Source organism: Acomys russatus, chromosome 20, assembly GCF_903995435.1.
Source record: "Acomys russatus chromosome 20, mAcoRus1.1, whole genome shotgun sequence".
In the NCBI taxonomy this organism is placed as follows: domain Eukaryota; kingdom Metazoa; phylum Chordata; class Mammalia; order Rodentia; family Muridae; genus Acomys; species Acomys russatus.
In genome coordinates, this window is record NC_067156.1 from 74,846,084 (window position 1) to 74,863,419 (window position 17,336).

Genomic DNA, 17,336 nt, shown 5'->3' on the forward strand with positions numbered 1-17,336 from the left:
AGTATTTAAATTGACACATATTATATAAATATTAACTCTTGTTGACTCCTGGGATACTATTTCTGTACATATGCTTTTAAAAAGGAAAGAATTCTCAGGTGAATTGTCTTAGCCAAGGACTGTAAATGGATGGTCATTCTATACCTCACCAATTTAAAATAGTGTTGATGATGTCTGAATGATTGGAAGCTGTCAGATTTAATGTTGCATACTACATAGAATGTTACTATGTAGTACACAAGTACCATAGGCTGAAATTTTACTCGGGTGGGTTTGGTGATATACATAAATGCAGATAATACATTGCTAAAACATGTACCATAAGAATGAGTTGTGCTCTGTCTTTCGTTTTGTTTTCACACAGGGCTCTGATTCGACCTCTTCCAAGTCAACAAATGTTCGACCATGTACGGAAGAGGCACCGTGTGTTTTTTGTTTATATTGGTGGAGAATCACCCTTAAAAGTATGACATTATCTTTTTCTTCCACATGAACAGACATGTTGTAATTTTGTATTTGCTATGCAGCTATGATTCTTCCAAAACTTTGAAGCAAAATATTTTAGCTTATCTATTTTTCATAATGAAAACACTTTCATTAATCTCTCTTACTAAATTTACAATTATGAAATTATCAAATTGAAATTAAGTAAAATTTGGATAAAGCTTGCCTGCCCTAGTATTTTTTATGTTACTGACCAGTTTATTTAATTTTGCATCACTTTTTCTTTAAGTAAAAGACTGAAAACTGTTGTTCAGATGTTACCTTTTTAAAGCAAAGCACTGTGCTTAAGTTTACTTAATGTATATGTGAATTTGTGTATACCTTTCTTACTGTCATCACCATCATCATTAATCATCATTGCTAATCTCTGTTAATAAACCTGAGTCGACTTTGTGTTATAATTCATCAACTATTTTTGAAGGGGAGGGTAGGATCACTTAGTTGCAGTGGTGGTTTGCCTTCACAACAGTGCATTTCTTTTAGTTATAGTGTCTTATTTCACTGAAAGGTAACATGGTAGGAAATCTTTATAGTATATTATAGTTAATTTGATTACTAAATAAGGAATAAATTTTTATCTTTGATGTTTAAGATATCCTTTTTCTGTTTGAATTATAGGAGAAATACATAGATGCTGCTTCAGAGTTAATTGTGTATACATACTTCTTTTCTGCCTCAGAAGATGTGGTTCCTGAGGTAATATTTAATATTTGATTTAGTGAATTTTGATTTGGTTTTACATATCAGATTTATTTGTAATGTATGAAAAGTTTTTTACTACTGATGTCAGACTGTTTATAATTCATGAACTAATGTTTCCACGATCATGGCACTTAGAGATTTTGTTTACATTACATTGGTGACCTTTTTTCTTTATGAAATAATACTGGTAAACAGTGATATATATCAAACCCCAAAGGTGCTTTTAAGTAATAAATTATGTATTGCTGCAAATGCAGTCTACTCCTGGCCCCTCAAACCCAGTAGTAAATAAATACTACAAAAACAAGATTCCAGAGATGCTACCAAAAGTAAATGGACAGTGTGAGAGCTGGGATATGTAGGGATGGACAGCTGTTTAATTTTTTTGATCCAAAAAGGTAAGGAAAGAGGGAGGTCTGAGTAGAAAATATTTGAACTGAAGCCGGCTTGATGTGAAAGAGCCTCACACAGGTCTATGGATAGAATATCAGAAAAGAGGAGATAATTCAAATGCCCAAGACAAGAGCATAACTTGCATATTTGAACAACAACACAGTAGCCAGTCTTCCTGTACCACTGTGAGAAGGGGATAGAAGCAAGCAGAAGACAGTTCTTGTATATTTTACAGCATGTATAATGAAAGTGAAGTTCATAAGGAACTCAAGTCGGTTCATTTGAAAGTGCTAAGAGCACAATGCTGTGAAAGTAGATTCACAGATCAGTTAACCTTTGAACTTGGGAGTCAATAAGCAGGAGAATATGAAATAACTTAGAGTGTACTCTAGCACACTAGTTCTCAACCATCCTAATGCTACGATGCTTTAATACAGTTTCTCATGTTTTGGTAACCCAACCATAAAATGATTTTCATTGCTACTTCATAACTATAATTTTTGCTATTGTTATGAACCTTAAAATGTAAATGTCTGATATGCAGAATGTGTGATATTCAATCCCTGTGAAATGGTAGTTTGACCCCAAAGAGGTCACAACCACAGCTTGAGAACCACTGCTTTAGTACATACATAGGTTTTTATGTTACAATGGAGATTCTGAAGTGTTTTCAACGTGTTAAAGAGCCTCTACTTTTGCCAATCTAAATCCACTCCAGTTTACCTATTTTGGTATAAGACATTATTTTTTCAGAGCACATAATGTTCATACCCTTAATTTGTCATTTCTCCTTTTTTTAGATCTAAGTATTAATTTTTATATTTTACAGTCAGATCCTTCCATTTTTGGCAATGTGTAACCACTATCTCTTTGAAACTAAAGAGTTAGCTGGACATGATATTTATTATACAACTGGAAATAGAGGCAGGAGCTCAAGGCCAGCCTGGGCTACAATGAGACTTTATATTTTAAAAACAAAGAAAAAACTAAAACAATAGCAAACAGACCCAGCACCTCCTGTAATGTCAACACCGTGGAATGTAAGAAAGAGATATGGAAATGGGTTATCTGCTGTAAGTCCTTCCAAGAAAGGCCACTTCATGGCTTTGCAATGCCTCATGCTAAAACAGAAACCTCCTAACATTTTTTTTTTTTTTTTTTTGGTTTTTCGAGACAGGGTCTCTCTGTGTAGCCTTGGCCATCCTGGACTCACTTTGTAGACCAGGCTGGCCTCGAACTCACAGCGATTCGCCTGCCTCTGCCTCCCGAGTGCTGGGATTACCTCCTAACATTTTTGTGGGTGAGTGGCCTCTTGGCAAATCTAGTCATGATTGAGAGCTTTTCTACTACCTGATATTATGATAGTTTTATGTAATTTTTAGTTACACTGTAGCAGACCATTTATCATGTTGCCTCTGTGCTGAGATGTACCTGAATCTATTCACTGTTATTTTTGCGGTACATATACTCAGGGTAATTGCCTAGCCTAATTTTTCATAATTTTACCTGTTTGAAATACATACAAAATAGAAGGAGGTACTTTTAGATGATCCCTTATGAATGGCAATGGTATTTAAAAAGTAGTTTGGCGAGTACTTGTTGCCTAAGGTCATCCATAATTTTCCTGGGAGGTAGATGTTGTCATTGGTTTTAAGTTTCTAGGCTGAGGCAGTTGAATCTAGATGAAGTGACTGACTATCACATAGCTGATGAGTACTGGGGAGTGATACCCTTAGGTAGACTGTTAAAGCATTGGTCCTACTGCTCTGTGCTCCAGAATTCCTCCATCTTTTCCTACTCAAAATATTATCCATGGTCTTATAGAAACTCTTTAAGAGTGGTCCTTGTCTTTTCTTATGTCAGGCAGCATGCTTCCAGGGAGGTATCTGAAAACATTCAGATATAAAATTTAGCTAAATTTAAGATTGTACTCTTTCTAGTCTTCAGTAGTGTGGGGGAGGGGTTATTTCCTAGTTTTTTCAATGCTTTTGAAATTGATTGTAGGTACTTATTGTAGAAAATAAAAATGGTTAATGTTTATTATTAAAAGCCTGTAATTATTATGGTGGTATTATTCTCTAACCTGATAGATTTTAGATAAGCCTTATTTTACCTAGGGCTGGGCAAATATTTCCCCTCTAAACTACCCTTTATCTCCCAGTCCCATATCCTATGCCAATTGCTCTAATAATTCCTATCTGGGCTACTTCCTATCCGTAAATCATAAATACTTGCATGTGTTTCTCATCTGGGCTGCTTTACTCCATCCATCATTAGAGCTGCTCCTCCAAGCCATTTGCTTCTGTTCCTGTCTCCTCCCCATGAACCTTACCTCCACCTCTCACTTGTGCCCCGCCCAGGCTTCAGCATTTTGTTTTGGTTTTTGATTTTTGGTTTGTTTGCTTTGTTTGTTTGGTTTTTTTTTGTTTTGGTTATTTGTTTGTTTGTTTGTTTTGGTTTTTCAAGACAGGATTTCTCTGTGTAGTCTTAGCTGTCCTGGACTTACTTTGTAGACTAGGCTGGCCTTGAACTCACAGCGATCCAATCTGCCTGCCTCTGCCTCCCAAGTGCTGGGATTAAAGACGTGTGCCACCACACCAGCGTTTTTTATTAACCAATCAACTTTAAATTAGGTAGAGCAAGATTTACACAGTAAGGGAAGATGTACCTGAGAATGTGCTTGTAAGAGAAAGCAAGCAGATCTCTGGAACAAAATAATTCACAATCAAATACAAAGCACCAAATCATGCTATTACAGGTACTAATTGAATTATTAGCATTAAAATTTCAAACTTCTGATGTTTTTTTGCAGTATGTGACACTGAAAGAGATTCCTGCTGTGCTTGTTTTCAAGGACAACACTTACTTTGTTTATGATGGTAAGTTCCAAAGCTTTAACTCACATAAGGCCTTTCATAATTAAAACATTGTTATAAACAGGCATTTCTAAAATATTGTGTAAGTGCTGCCACTTACAAAGTATCACATTTGATAGAATCATCTTTTAATCCTTCAGTAGATTTCCAACAATGTCCTTCATTCTTAGTTGCTTCCATTGATGTGTGTGTGTGTTTGTGTGTGTGTGTAATTATTTGCCACTTTAAGAAATAATCTGTATTCAATTTCTATACATTAAAATGTTCAGACTTAATTTTAGGAGGATAGTTAACTTTCATCACACACAGATAAAATAAAATATCCTCAGCAGAATGAAACTCTTTTACCTTCTTTAGGTATTTCTCCCCCTCTGTCAGAAAACACTTTATGTAAATTTTATTTTTATATCATCCATACATCATAAAAAGAAAGATATAATAAAACCCGCATACTCATAAATGGTTAACAGGACCTTACTGTAGTTGTTTCAGTTTTATTGTTTCTCTTTTGAAGTAATTCAAAGCAAATCCTAATGACATTTTTTCACTGTGTTTCATTATCCTTCTTTTTAAAAATGGGAGTTTTTTTTTTTTTTAGGTAACCACTTGGTTGTTGGACCATGAAGAAAAAAATTATTTTCCTTGTTTTCTTAAAGGAACATGTTTTGATATTTTCTTATATTTTATATCTTGATAACGACAGAGAAAACTACACATCTCTATTTTTTTTCATTGTGTTCAATTGAACTAACTTGATATATAATTATCACTAGTGCTATACATTAGATGTCCTGAGTTACCTACCTAATGTTGCATAGTTATTTCTGTCCTTTAACTTATACAGTGGATAGTATGGCAGATACTTGACTGTCCTACATCATTAGAGTATTAGATAAGGTGATCTATACAGTGAAACATCAAGGTGCATTCATTCAGGAGATAGTTTTTGAATGTTTACAATCATCACCAGTCAAATGAACTTGAGAAGAACTTGCATACATGAAAACAGGAGAAAGGAAAGAACCCATATATTTGTCTGTACCTACCTTCTTTTTGGTTAAGAAACTGCTACTAGAAGTGTTCAATGTATACTTGACCATTGTTACTATTTTATGTATTTTTAAAGAAGAGTGTTTTCTTTTTTCTCCCAAGTTAAAATGTCTAGCAGTATCTAGACTCAGCCTTCAAATTTCTTATTCTAAACCTGCTAAGAGGCCCTTAATTCAGGCAGCTATAAACTACCTAAGAACCAGCTTAAGGTTTTATAATTATAATACTGTTTTAGATACGTTATCACTTTAAGACGTTACAGCTGCCTTGTACTCTGATGTATTTCCTTTGCTTTGTTTCAAGAGTACGAAGATGGCGATCTGTCCACATGGATCAGCAGGGAGAGGTTTCAGAACTACCTTACCATGGATGGCTTCCTTTTGTATGAACTTGGTGACACAGGTAACAAGCATATGGCCATTCCTGTTTCATTACAGAATTTTCCTTTAATTGAGTGCTTATTTACTGGTTCTTTTAAAGCTGCACTTCCTAATTAAAGTACATTTATGTTTGCTAGTTCTGCTTTCTAAGAATTGAGACTTAAAGTACCACGGATATATACTTTCATATGGGGATCAGTGTAGCCAAAGAGGTTTACTAACACTTGATGGTGATGAGAAAGACAAGGAGCCTGAATGATTCAAGAATAAGGGGGAAAAAAACAAAAACAAACAAACAAAAACCATGAAGCTACAAGTTAAAGTGAAGCCTTCTCACTGTCTCCTAAGGTCTGCTGTTACTTGTGAGTGGGAATCAGTCATACTGTTCATTTCTTAAGGTCATATGATAGAAAATGACAAAGAAAGAAAAATACATAGAAATATAAGAGTTAGCCACACAAAGAAAGTTTAAAAATTATAGGAAGCTTACTTTATTAGGAGAGTATTGTATAGGCTTAGACCCCACTAAAGGTGGGACATCTATATGTTGTTACCACATGTGTTCCCTCTCACAGTTTCATGATCATGAAATGAAAATACAGCAAAAGGGAAGAAACATTTGAAAATTAGACACAATACAAATTAAGCACTGAAGCCAGGTGCAGTAGCACACATCTGTAATCCCAGCATTCAGAAGGCAGAGAGGTAGATGGATATTTGTGAGTTCGAGCCAGCCTGATCTACAGAGAGAGTCCAGGACAGCCAGTACTCTATTACACAGAGAAACCCTGTCTTGGGGGGAAAGAAGAAAAAGAAAAAAACAAAATGAAAAATTAAGCACTGAATAGTACATGAAATATTTCAAGAAATGAAATGATTCCTATAGACTGTTTTCAACAAAAAGCTAACAGTGTATCAAGATTATGTAGATGTATTAGAGATCTATTATGCAGGGTGAGATTAGGAAAAGCATGAAAATAATGTAAATGATGCTAATTTTTTGGTTTTGGGATTTTGGGGGGCGGGGATTTTGGTTTGGTTAGTTTGGTTTGGTTTGGTTTTTAACTTTTTCCTACATTTCTGTTTCTACCTCGAGTGAAATTATACTCAAGTATGTTTATGTATATAAATTCATTTAATTTTTCCTCATAAGTCAGAAAAACTTGCTTTCCTAAAATAAATGGGAGTTTCCTTAAGTTGAGTTACATAAGTAGTAGAGAGTGGTAGCTCACCTTTGTTCTCCCTGCTTGGTACACTGCTGAGAACATAACCCACGACAGCATCCCGAACACTACTGTTATTACATTGTTCTACCCTCCTGAACCTTGTCAGTGGGCATATACTTTACTGTTTTACTTATACTTCAAAAACAGTGTCACTCAATTTGATTCTATATGCCATTACTGGTGAAATTGTAACAGAGGAAATGGCTATGCAAAAATAATTTCCTTAGTGTTATAAACTACTAGAGCTTATTAGCAATTTTTAGTAAATGTTTTTAAATCAATGTCTTTGTTGTTGTTGCTGCTGCTGCTGCTGCTTTTTCAAAACAGTGTTTCCCTGTGTAGCCTTAGCTATCCTGGAATCACATTGTAGACCAGGCTGGCCTCTAACATTGATCCATTTGCCTCTGCCTTCCTGAGTGCTGGGATAAAGGCATGTACCACCACATCTAGCAATGTCTTCTTTATGGTGTAGCTTTGGACAAAATATTTCATTACGTTGTTGGTTGCATAAAATAATTTTAGAGAAATTAAAATAAAATCATTATTATTGCCGGGCGTGGTGGCGCACGCCTTTAATCCCAGCACTCGGGAGGCAGAGGCAGGCGGATCGCTGTGAGTTCGAGGCTAGCCTGGTCTACAAAGTGAGTCCAGGACAGCCAAGGCTACACAGAGAGACCCTGTCTCGAAAAACCAAAAAAAAAAAATCATTATTATTTACCTCCTAGAGGTAGAAGAAATATATCATTTGAAGTTGACTAATTTACTGGTCTGGGCTGCAAATATTGTACCATAATATGTTGGTTTAATTTTATGTAATGTGTAAATAATGGTTGGCAAGTGAGCATTCTACCACTGAACCACCAATGTGTAAATGATGATTGGAATCTAGAAACACAGTCTGGTATCAGAAGTAATATTTGACAAGTATGGGATATGTGAGTTATGTCTTTCTCAATTCAAGGAAATGAAAGATACTATTCTTAATTTCAGGAAAGCTTGTGGCTATTGCAGTTATTGATGAGAAAAACACATCACTTGAGCATACCAGGTATAGTTGCTTTGAAACAGATTTAAGCTTCAAATGCCATGCCAGCTTTGTGTAGTCTACATAGAGTGTCTTGCAACAGATGTTGCAATGGGATAGTTAAACCTTTTAATTGGAGAGGTGACATATTTATGTATTTATTCTTCTACAGATTAAAGTCAATTGTTCAAGAAGTTGCTAGAGATTTCAGAGACCACTTCCATAGGTATGTGCATGTTTTCTGAAAAGTTGATTTTGTTTGAAAGTTTGTCACTGTTTACTTTGGTTTATCAGTGAAATAAATTAAAAGTAGTTAAGATCCCTAATCTCAAAATTTTAAGTCTGGCATCTTAGATGCTCTAAGGTCTAAATGCATGGGCTCTGACACAGCACTAAGTGAAAAATTCCACACCTGCCTTCCCATGATAGTGGTCAGAACACAAAGTCATGTTAAAGAAGTGTGATATTTCCTTCAAGGTATGTATATAAGGTATATATGAGGGGGAAAAATGAGTTCTGTATTTTTTTTTTAATTCACTTTATATCCTGGTCATAGCCCCATCCCTCCTCTCCTCACAGGCCCACGCTCCCTCCCCCTCTTCCCTCCCCCATCCCCTCTTCCTCAAAAAAGGGGAACCTCCTTCCCTCCCAGCTCATCAAATCGCATCAGGACTAAGTGTGTCTTCTTCCCCTGTGGCCTGCTAAGGTTGTCCCACCAGGGAGAAATGATCACAAAACAGGCAACAGAGTCCATGTCAGAGAGAGCCCCCACTCCTCTTACTAGTGGACCCACAGAAAGCCTGAGCTGCCCATCAGCTACATCCGTGTAGGGAGAGATGTGCAAGGGTAAAGATAGAGCAGAGATTGAAGGAATGTCCAACCAGTGCTTGGCTCAACCTGAGACCCACCCATGGGAGAGAGCCAACCCCTGACACTATTAAAGATATTCATATCTAAAGATTTGCTTGCAGGCAGGAGCCTAGCATAGTTGTCTTCTAAGAGGCTCCACCCAGTAGTGGTTAGAAACAGTCACAGCCAAACATAAGGCAGTGCACAGGGATTCTTGTGAAAAAGGGGGAAGGAGAAAAGGACCTGGAGGTGACAGGAGCACCCCTAGAAGACCAACAGAGCCAACTAACAGCGCTCAGTGGGGCTTGCGGAGACAGAAGCACCAACCAAAGACCCTGCATGAGTTCTGTACTTAACATTTGGGTCTCTGCCCTAGGGGGTTCATTGTATGCAAATCCAAACCATGAAAACTCAGAAATGTCAAACACTTCTGGGCCCCAGCATTTCAGATAAGAGGGATCATATCTCATACTTTGACAGGTAAATCAAGAATTAATTGACCTAGAGCTTCCAGTCAGCATGAGGACATATCTATGCCACATCTTAAAAGTTGGAGAAGCTGCTGCACCCAGTCATTTATAATTCATCCCATTCCTACTTCCTGAGAGTGTTTGACACATGTTTTATGGTAGAAAAATATTCACATAAATTTGCAAATTTGAAACAATTTAAATGAACACTCACATGCCAGGAAAGTGATTGTAAAAAAAAAAAAATCTCAAAATTCTAATGAAATGTAAAAATTTACTTAGGAATAAGAATTTTTGCTGTATTTCATTTTTTATGTTTGTTGCTGCTATCAAAGACAGCAAGAGAAACTTCGAGGATTCATTATTTTCTTTGTATAAAATCTACTGAAAGTTCATTGTGCAATTCTCATGGTACATGGTAGCTGACCTCTTCTGAGTGATCCTATTTCACAGTAAATCCACTTTCTTTTTCTTTTCTTTTTTGGTTTTTTAAGACAAGGTTTCTTTGTGTAATGGTCCTTGCTGTCCTGCAACTCTCTTTGTAGACCAGGCTTGCCTTGAACTCACAGAGATCCACCTGCCTCTGCCTCCCTGAGTGCTAGGATTAAAGGCGTGTGCCGCCACACCTAGCTCACTTTCTTTAAATGTATTTTATTTGCAGCCCATTTCTTTCCCTGTCTTTTAAACATGTATAATGAGGTGAAATGTCCAGTTTGTTGGTTGTGTATTTACTTATCAAAACTGAGTAGAAAACACTCTTGTGTAAATGTCATAGGAATTCCATGTTCAGTATTGAAAGTTTATGTGCTTACAAGTTCTAGTTTGTGTTGTATACCTTTTTTCTTTTAATCCAATATTGCGCTCTTTCTCTTCTTTCTCTTTGTTGTTGCTTGTGTCTTACAGAGATTTTCAGTTTGGCCATATGGATGGAAATGACTATATAAACACCTTGCTGATGGAGTAAGTAAAGTATTGGTGGTTTTTCCACTTTGATATTACTAATTTTGAGAGATGGAGAGCGACTTAATTAGCTGGAAAAAACATACCAAAAAGCACTTGTCATTTTCTGATGCTGACATCCCCCCCATTAAATGTCTGATTTTATTTTATAAATCCTGTATTTTAAATTTATTAAGATTTAATTTTATTCTTTACTATAGAAGATTGTCTCCCACTTCAACATAATAACATAACATTTTCAAATCATTCTATAATATGTAAATTTATAGTTTTTTATAATACATATTTTAATAAGTTATTGTGGGCTGGTAAGGTTGTTCACTGGGTAGAGCCACTTCCTCACAGGCCTGACAACTTCAGTTTGATCCCCATATGCCACAAGGTGGCAGAAGAGGCCCAATCCTGAGAGTTGTCTGACTTCCACATGCAATAATTGAAGATGCTTGAAGTAATTGACATTAGTAGTTTTTCTTTGTTCTTTTTTTTTTTTTCTTAATTTTCTTTACATCCCATTTCAATCCACTGCTCAGTGGAGCCTCTCAGAGGACAGCTATGCTAGGCTTCTGTCTGCAAACATAGCAAAATATTGTTAATAGTGTCAGGGGTTGGCTCTCTCCCATGGGGTTGTGCCAGGGTATAGTTGGACTTTCCTTCAGTGTCTGCTCTGTCTTTATCCCTGCACATCTTGTAAGCAGGGTAAATTTGGGGTCAAAGTTTTTATGGGTGGGCTGGTGTTCCCATCCCTCCACTATGAGTCCTATCTAGTTAGAGGGTATTCTTTAAATTTTAAAATTTCGTGCCAGCTGTGGTAGTGCACGCCTTTAATCCCAGCACTTGGGAGGCAGAGGCAGGTGGATCGCTGTGAGTTCAAAGCCAGCCTGGTCTACAAAGTAAGTCTAAGCTACATAGAGAAACCATCTTGAGAAACTAAATAAATAAATAAAATTTCACTGACAGATTCATGAAAGTATAGAATAAATTTTAGATATTTTAAAGCCATCTTTCCCTCCCTTTCTCCCCCACATCTCCCTCTGAAACACTTCTGCCCAATAAGTCTGAGTTGTTTTCATAAGTGTGTGATAGGTTATTGACTGCAATATTGGTAACTTCACTGAAGAAAATTATAACTTTCTGACCCGAAAGCTACTAACTACCAGTAATCACACAGGAAGAGACAGGACCTCATAGGCCCCTTCCTTGTGCATGATGAAATGCTGACAGACCCAGTCTCATGCAGGGCTTATGCAGAGAGCCGCCTCTGCAGTGAGTTCATAGTTGCAGCAGCTGTGTTATGTACAGCACTCATCTTTTTGCAGCACAACTCCCCATTCTTTAGAGTTTATATTTTTTCCCATTTCCACTTCCATTCCTCTTCCACATTGTTTCTCAAATGGCACTAAAGTTTTAATAATGTTAAAAAAAAAAATAAAAGGAAAACAATTGTTTATAAATTTCCTATTGCTCATAGAACAATTATTGTGTATAGAAGTTGTAAGGTTGATCTTGTATAAACCTAAGAGGAAAGATATTCTGTATAACCCTATAATGGAAATTCATTTTTTTCAGTATATGATAGGGACTTTGATAAGACCATTTAAGTTGATAGATTCATTTTTTAAATGTTTGTAGCATTCCACAGCACTTTTGTTCCAATAACTAACATCATAATCCACGATGATAGTATCTAGCAGTAGGTAAGCATTTAATACATAGTTTAGTCTGTTGTAAGATAGAAGATCTTAGCTCAAATTACAGTCAAAACATCATAGTCAGCTTAAGTTGTTAGGTTTGAAGGGTGTGTTTTAGGGTTTTTTGTTGTTGTTGTTGTTTTTGGGTTTTTGTTTGTTTGTTTGTTTGTTTGTCTGTTTGGTTTTTTGTTTTTGACAAATACCTGAGGGAAACATTTTAAAGGAGGTAAAATTTATTTTGGTATTTAGGTCTCAGTCAATGTTGGTGGGTTCTACTGCTTTCAGTCTAAATGAGGCAGATCATCATGGCAGCAGGAATTGTATGGCTGATATTCCTCACCTTAGGTGACTAAGAAGTAAAAGTAGAGGAAGAGAAAAGGAAGCAGGAGAAACCTTCAAGGGCATGTTACCAGTGTCTTGGTATATCTAGCCAGCTTAACTGTTGAAGATTCCTCTGCCTACAAAGATAATATCACCAGCTGGGGACCAGGCCTTCACACATGAGCCTTTCCAGGACATTTCATATTCAAGCTATAACAACAGGGCTTATGTGCCAAGGTATGATCTGCTGGATGAATGTTTAAGTATATTGGAAAACACATGTATCCTCTTGTTGGGTAAAGTGACAGGAGACTACAGAGAATTCACAATAGTGTTTATTCAACATGTATGTTTACTCAGTGTATACAAGGAACCGTTCTGAAGGTTTAGCTTGAATTTTCTCATGTAATTGTGTAGCAAGTTAGGTACTATTGGTTTCCATATTTTATAAGAAAAAAGCTTTACATGTAAGAAGCTAAAGTTCTTGACTAACATGCTGCAGTGTTAAGAGAAAGCTCCAGATTCAAACAGTGTGGTTTCAGAGACCACCCTCTTGCCTGTTGGGGTTTCTGAATATCATCTGAGGTAGAGTTAAATGTTATTAGTATTCTTTATAGTACTGTGCAGAAATGTATACTTTGCACAACACTTTTAATCACTTAGGTGTTGGTTTTTAGAATATTTTCATGCAATCTTGATTAATGGTAAAGTTTATACAAACTTTGAAAGGTTCCTGTAAACCACAGAGGTAAAGATATTAAAAATCTCTTTTCTTCTCTAACTATAGCTACTTAGATGTAATTGAGCGCTAGAGTATTTATTATTGCTGTGCTTAATATAAATTTTTATTTCTTTTTTTTTTTCTAGTGAGTTGACAGTCCCAACCATAGTTGTACTGAATACTTCTAACCAACAGTACTTTTTGCTAGATCGACATATTAAGGATGCCAGTGACATGGTCCAGTTCATTAACAGCATTTTGGATGGTACAGTACCAGTAAGTGTTTCAGATCCATTTCAGAGGGATGAAGGGAAAGAAGCACAAGCAGTTCTTTACCTTAGATCCTGAAAAGAATAGGTATTCATTTCCTGGAGAGAAGAGGGAATCAGCTTCCACCCACTGCTTTCTCCTGTCTCATTCAGTCAGCCTATTAGAGGCTCACAGGGGCAAATGTCCCTCAGAGAGTTATTTGGGACACTTTTGCTTGTCACAGTGATGGGGAAAGTATTCTTGGCCTCTAGTGCTGGTAGAGATATTAGGAGGTTTGTGACCCGGAATAATGCTTTTTTAGAGAATTTTCTTGTCATGAATACCCTTTGGAGTCAGTTGAATTAAGGACAACTGAATTAAGTTAGCCAGACTATGAAAACCACCATTTTTTTAAACCATCAAGAAATGTATTGAGAATCAGAGCTCCAGCAAAGAGTTCTAAAAATAATCATGTGAAAGAATTGTCATAAAGACTATGTGATCTTATTTTTTTTTTTTCTTTTTCTATTCTTTTTGTTACTGTAATTCTTATTGTAGTATTTCTCAAACTAGGCTGCAACTCTTTGAACAGTCATGAAAACCAGCTTGGGTGGAGATAAGGTGTGACCAGCACATATCTTAATTCAGTAATTAAAAAAAAAAAATCAGAATGAGTCTTTGTGGCTTCAATGATAATTTAATTATTGTTTAGTTTTTTACATGTTTTTTTCAGTTTTACACAAATTTGGGAAGCTCCTTGAGTCACATAGTAGCAATATGTTATTGTGTTGAAGTGTTGTTTTGATTGAAAGAAACTGAGTTATAGTAGTGAGAGCCCTTTTGTTTGTGAGTTAGTGAAACCTGACCAGACTCTTATAACAGATATGTCCTTGGTCCTATAGCTTAGCAATTCAAAGAATGGGCCAGACTTCTGGGGTAGCTAGATGGCAAGGTTTGATATCCCCAGGAACTTTTCTCTGCACTCATCTCAGCACTATTTGTTGAGCTCCATCTGCATGAGGATGTTCCTACTTAGTAAGAAAGTCTTCGGCCACACTGTAGCTGAGCAGCCAGAGAAACTCAGAGCTTGTGCAAGCCTAGGGAGGGTGGGCCACCTTCCAACAAGCCACAAGGATTATAAGTAAAGGCAGAATGAATTGTTTAGAGTATGTTAACATGATAAGTAGGAATATATATATTTAACATGAATATATAAATGGTATAAATATTTAACATGAATTTTGGGGACTAGGGTATATTTTTTGAATCAATATTTTTACTTCTAGCTATATTTTTATGTATGTAACATAAAAACGAACTACTAGTGTGTGTATAACGTGTCTTATTCTTATTAAATTAAAGGCCCAAGGAGGTGATAGCATTTTGCAGCGATTGAAAAGAATAGTATTTGATGCCAAATCTACAATTGTGGTAAGTTCTGACAGTTAATTTAGTGTCTTCAATAACTGAAAATTTTGGCGTTGTCAGTCTGCTGTTTCTTTTCAACTTGCCTTCTTTCTTTAATACTTTATTTCTTTATATGGCAGGCTTAAATTGTAGAATTAAAATGTGAAGTAATTCTCTAACAGTTCATTTGTTCATTCCAACTGTCTTGCTCCATGCCACTTTTCATTTGTTGAGCCAAAGGCCACCATGAAAATGTATCTAGCCTTCTTTATTGGTAAGAAATAAATTTGGGTAATCTGAATTATCCATACATAACATCCTTCTGTTTATCACTATCCTGTTTCCACCAAAATGGTTTGTCCTCTTTGTATTTTGTCTGGCATCTGCCCTCACTTTCACTCAGGACCTCACTTCCTCTCAGTCCACTACACAGTGTCACAACACCACCAGTCCCGAGCACTTCCTTCCCCTTTTCCAGTGATACTCACCAGAAGACCTCACCCATCTGAAGTACTTTCCTTACTGGCTTTTAAATATTGCTGAGGCTTTCTAGGGCTAGAGTCAGTAGTCACACATTGTCATGTTCTGCTTCTTTCTCACTCATCCTCAAATTTCCACCTCTTATTCTGTGAATCAACCAAAATTACCTTTTGTTCTCTGTATTCTTTTAGAGTAACAGACCCCCAACCCATGAAATAAATCTTAGTGGTAAAACCAATTCACTAAAATTATTTTTCTGAGAACTGAGGAAATAGCACATAACATAAGAGGAAGTAGTAAATTAATATAGCTTTACTAACAACCAGATGACTCAGATATTAAAATGTCATGTGAAGAGAGTATGTATAGGGCTATAAATAGATGGCTCTGTAGTTAAGAGCTGGTACTTTTTACAAAGGACCTAAGTTCAGTTCCCAGCTCATAACCTCCTATAACTCCAGTTACAGGAGATCTTATACCTCTGGCCTCCAGGCACCTACACACACAGACACACACATATAAATCTTTAAATATGTGTGTGTGTGTGTGTGTGTGTGTGTGTGTGTGTGTGTGTGTGTGTGTGTTTGTGTGCATGAATATTAACTCTTTACCAGAAAGAACCCACAAGCAACTTCCTAGAGTTTAACACATAGATAGTAATCATCTAAGAGATATTTATAGGCGATAAGAGAAAAAGAAGGGTCTTGATAATCAGACTATTTGATTACTTATCCTGTTGCCTGTAGCCAGTTCTGCACACATGCACAGTTACATGTGCATGTATGAGCACAGAATTTTTGTTTATGGAGTCTTTCTGTTTGTTTTTGTTTTTCGAGTCAAGATTTCACTTGTAGTCCCCCCTGTCTTGGACTCTTCTTTGTAGACCTGGCTGGCCTCGAACTCACAGAGATCCACCTGCCTCTGCCTCCTGAGTGTTGGGACTAAAGATGTGAACCACCACATCGGGCTTTATTTATTGAGCCTTTAACATAGTAGATACTGCTCAGATATTGACAGTTATTCATCGGAACTGAGTTCAGTAACAGTGAGAGGAAATCTGTGTGGCTTTAAATTTACATCATATTTTTTATGTCAGAATTCCATTCAAGTGCAACTGAATTCTCTCCCCACAGTCTATATTCAAGAGCTCTCCACTTATGGGCTGCTTTCTCTTTGGCCTGCCGCTGGGTGTCATCAGTATCATGTGCTATGGAATCTATACAGCTGACACAGATGGAGGCTATATAGAAGAGCGATATGAAGTGTCCAAAAGCGAAATGGAAAACCAAGAACAGATAGAAGAGAACCAAGAGCCAGAGTGCAGCAGTGGAGGATCTGTCGTGCCTGCAGGGCAAGAGCCCAAGGACGCGTTAGAGAAGAAGAGAGACTGAGACGTCACAGAAAGAAAATACTAGATAAGATTCCAAATTATTAAAGAGTATTTATTGAATTTAGATATTTAATCATGATCTATTTACAGAAGAGAACATGTTCTTTGTATTTTGCTAACAACTGCATGAATTAAAGTAATCCTTCCATAAATGGAAGCTATTTGGAGCAAAGAGATGAAGAGTTTGTCCAGAACAAAGTCAAATCATTCTGTCAACTACTGTTCAGATGCCCAGCGTCGGTGCACCCGTCTGTGTACATGTTCTATGGCAAAGTTAATAACTTGGGCAGAATTTTAACTTGACCATTAAGGTGGAAGATGTGTGTTTTGCAAAAAGAAATAATACTTTCACCTACTATACCAATTCTCCTATATTTTGGATAAAGTTTATATAAACAGATGAAATCTTTAAAATTTAGACATTTTAAGAGAAACTGGTAATTTTTCCATCTATCAAATTTAAAGTTCTAAGTTTAAAAGTAGTGATTTTATATATAGCATAGTGATTTTATTTTACTAGTTGTTTTTAAAGGAGAAATGTTACTTTTTTACTTAAACTCCATTGCATTATTACGATATGGGCATATGGTGCCATGAAGTGGGAGAAGGATCTTGTAATTGACCTTTACAAAATGACCAAGATATG

General features: G+C 36.4%; 1 protein-coding gene across 2 annotated transcripts in view; it reads left to right on the forward strand.

Annotated features, from left to right (window-relative positions):
- Tmx3 (thioredoxin related transmembrane protein 3) overlaps positions 1 to 16,936 on the forward strand; it is a 31,724-nt gene extending 14,788 nt beyond the window's left edge. For both annotated transcript variants that reach the window (XM_051163894.1, XM_051163895.1), the window contains 10 exons: positions 365 to 464; positions 1,123 to 1,200; positions 4,412 to 4,478; positions 5,829 to 5,927; positions 8,122 to 8,179; positions 8,328 to 8,381; positions 10,378 to 10,434; positions 13,311 to 13,440; positions 14,776 to 14,844; positions 16,434 to 16,936. In XM_051163894.1, the coding sequence (XP_051019851.1) occupies positions 365 to 464; positions 1,123 to 1,200; positions 4,412 to 4,478; positions 5,829 to 5,927; positions 8,122 to 8,179; positions 8,328 to 8,381; positions 10,378 to 10,434; positions 13,311 to 13,440; positions 14,776 to 14,844; positions 16,434 to 16,691 (970 nt within the window). In that variant the 3' untranslated portion in view covers positions 16,692 to 16,936. The remainder of the gene's footprint in view (positions 1 to 364; positions 465 to 1,122; positions 1,201 to 4,411; positions 4,479 to 5,828; positions 5,928 to 8,121; positions 8,180 to 8,327; positions 8,382 to 10,377; positions 10,435 to 13,310; positions 13,441 to 14,775; positions 14,845 to 16,433) is intronic.
- Positions 16,937 to 17,336: the final 400 nt, after the last annotated feature.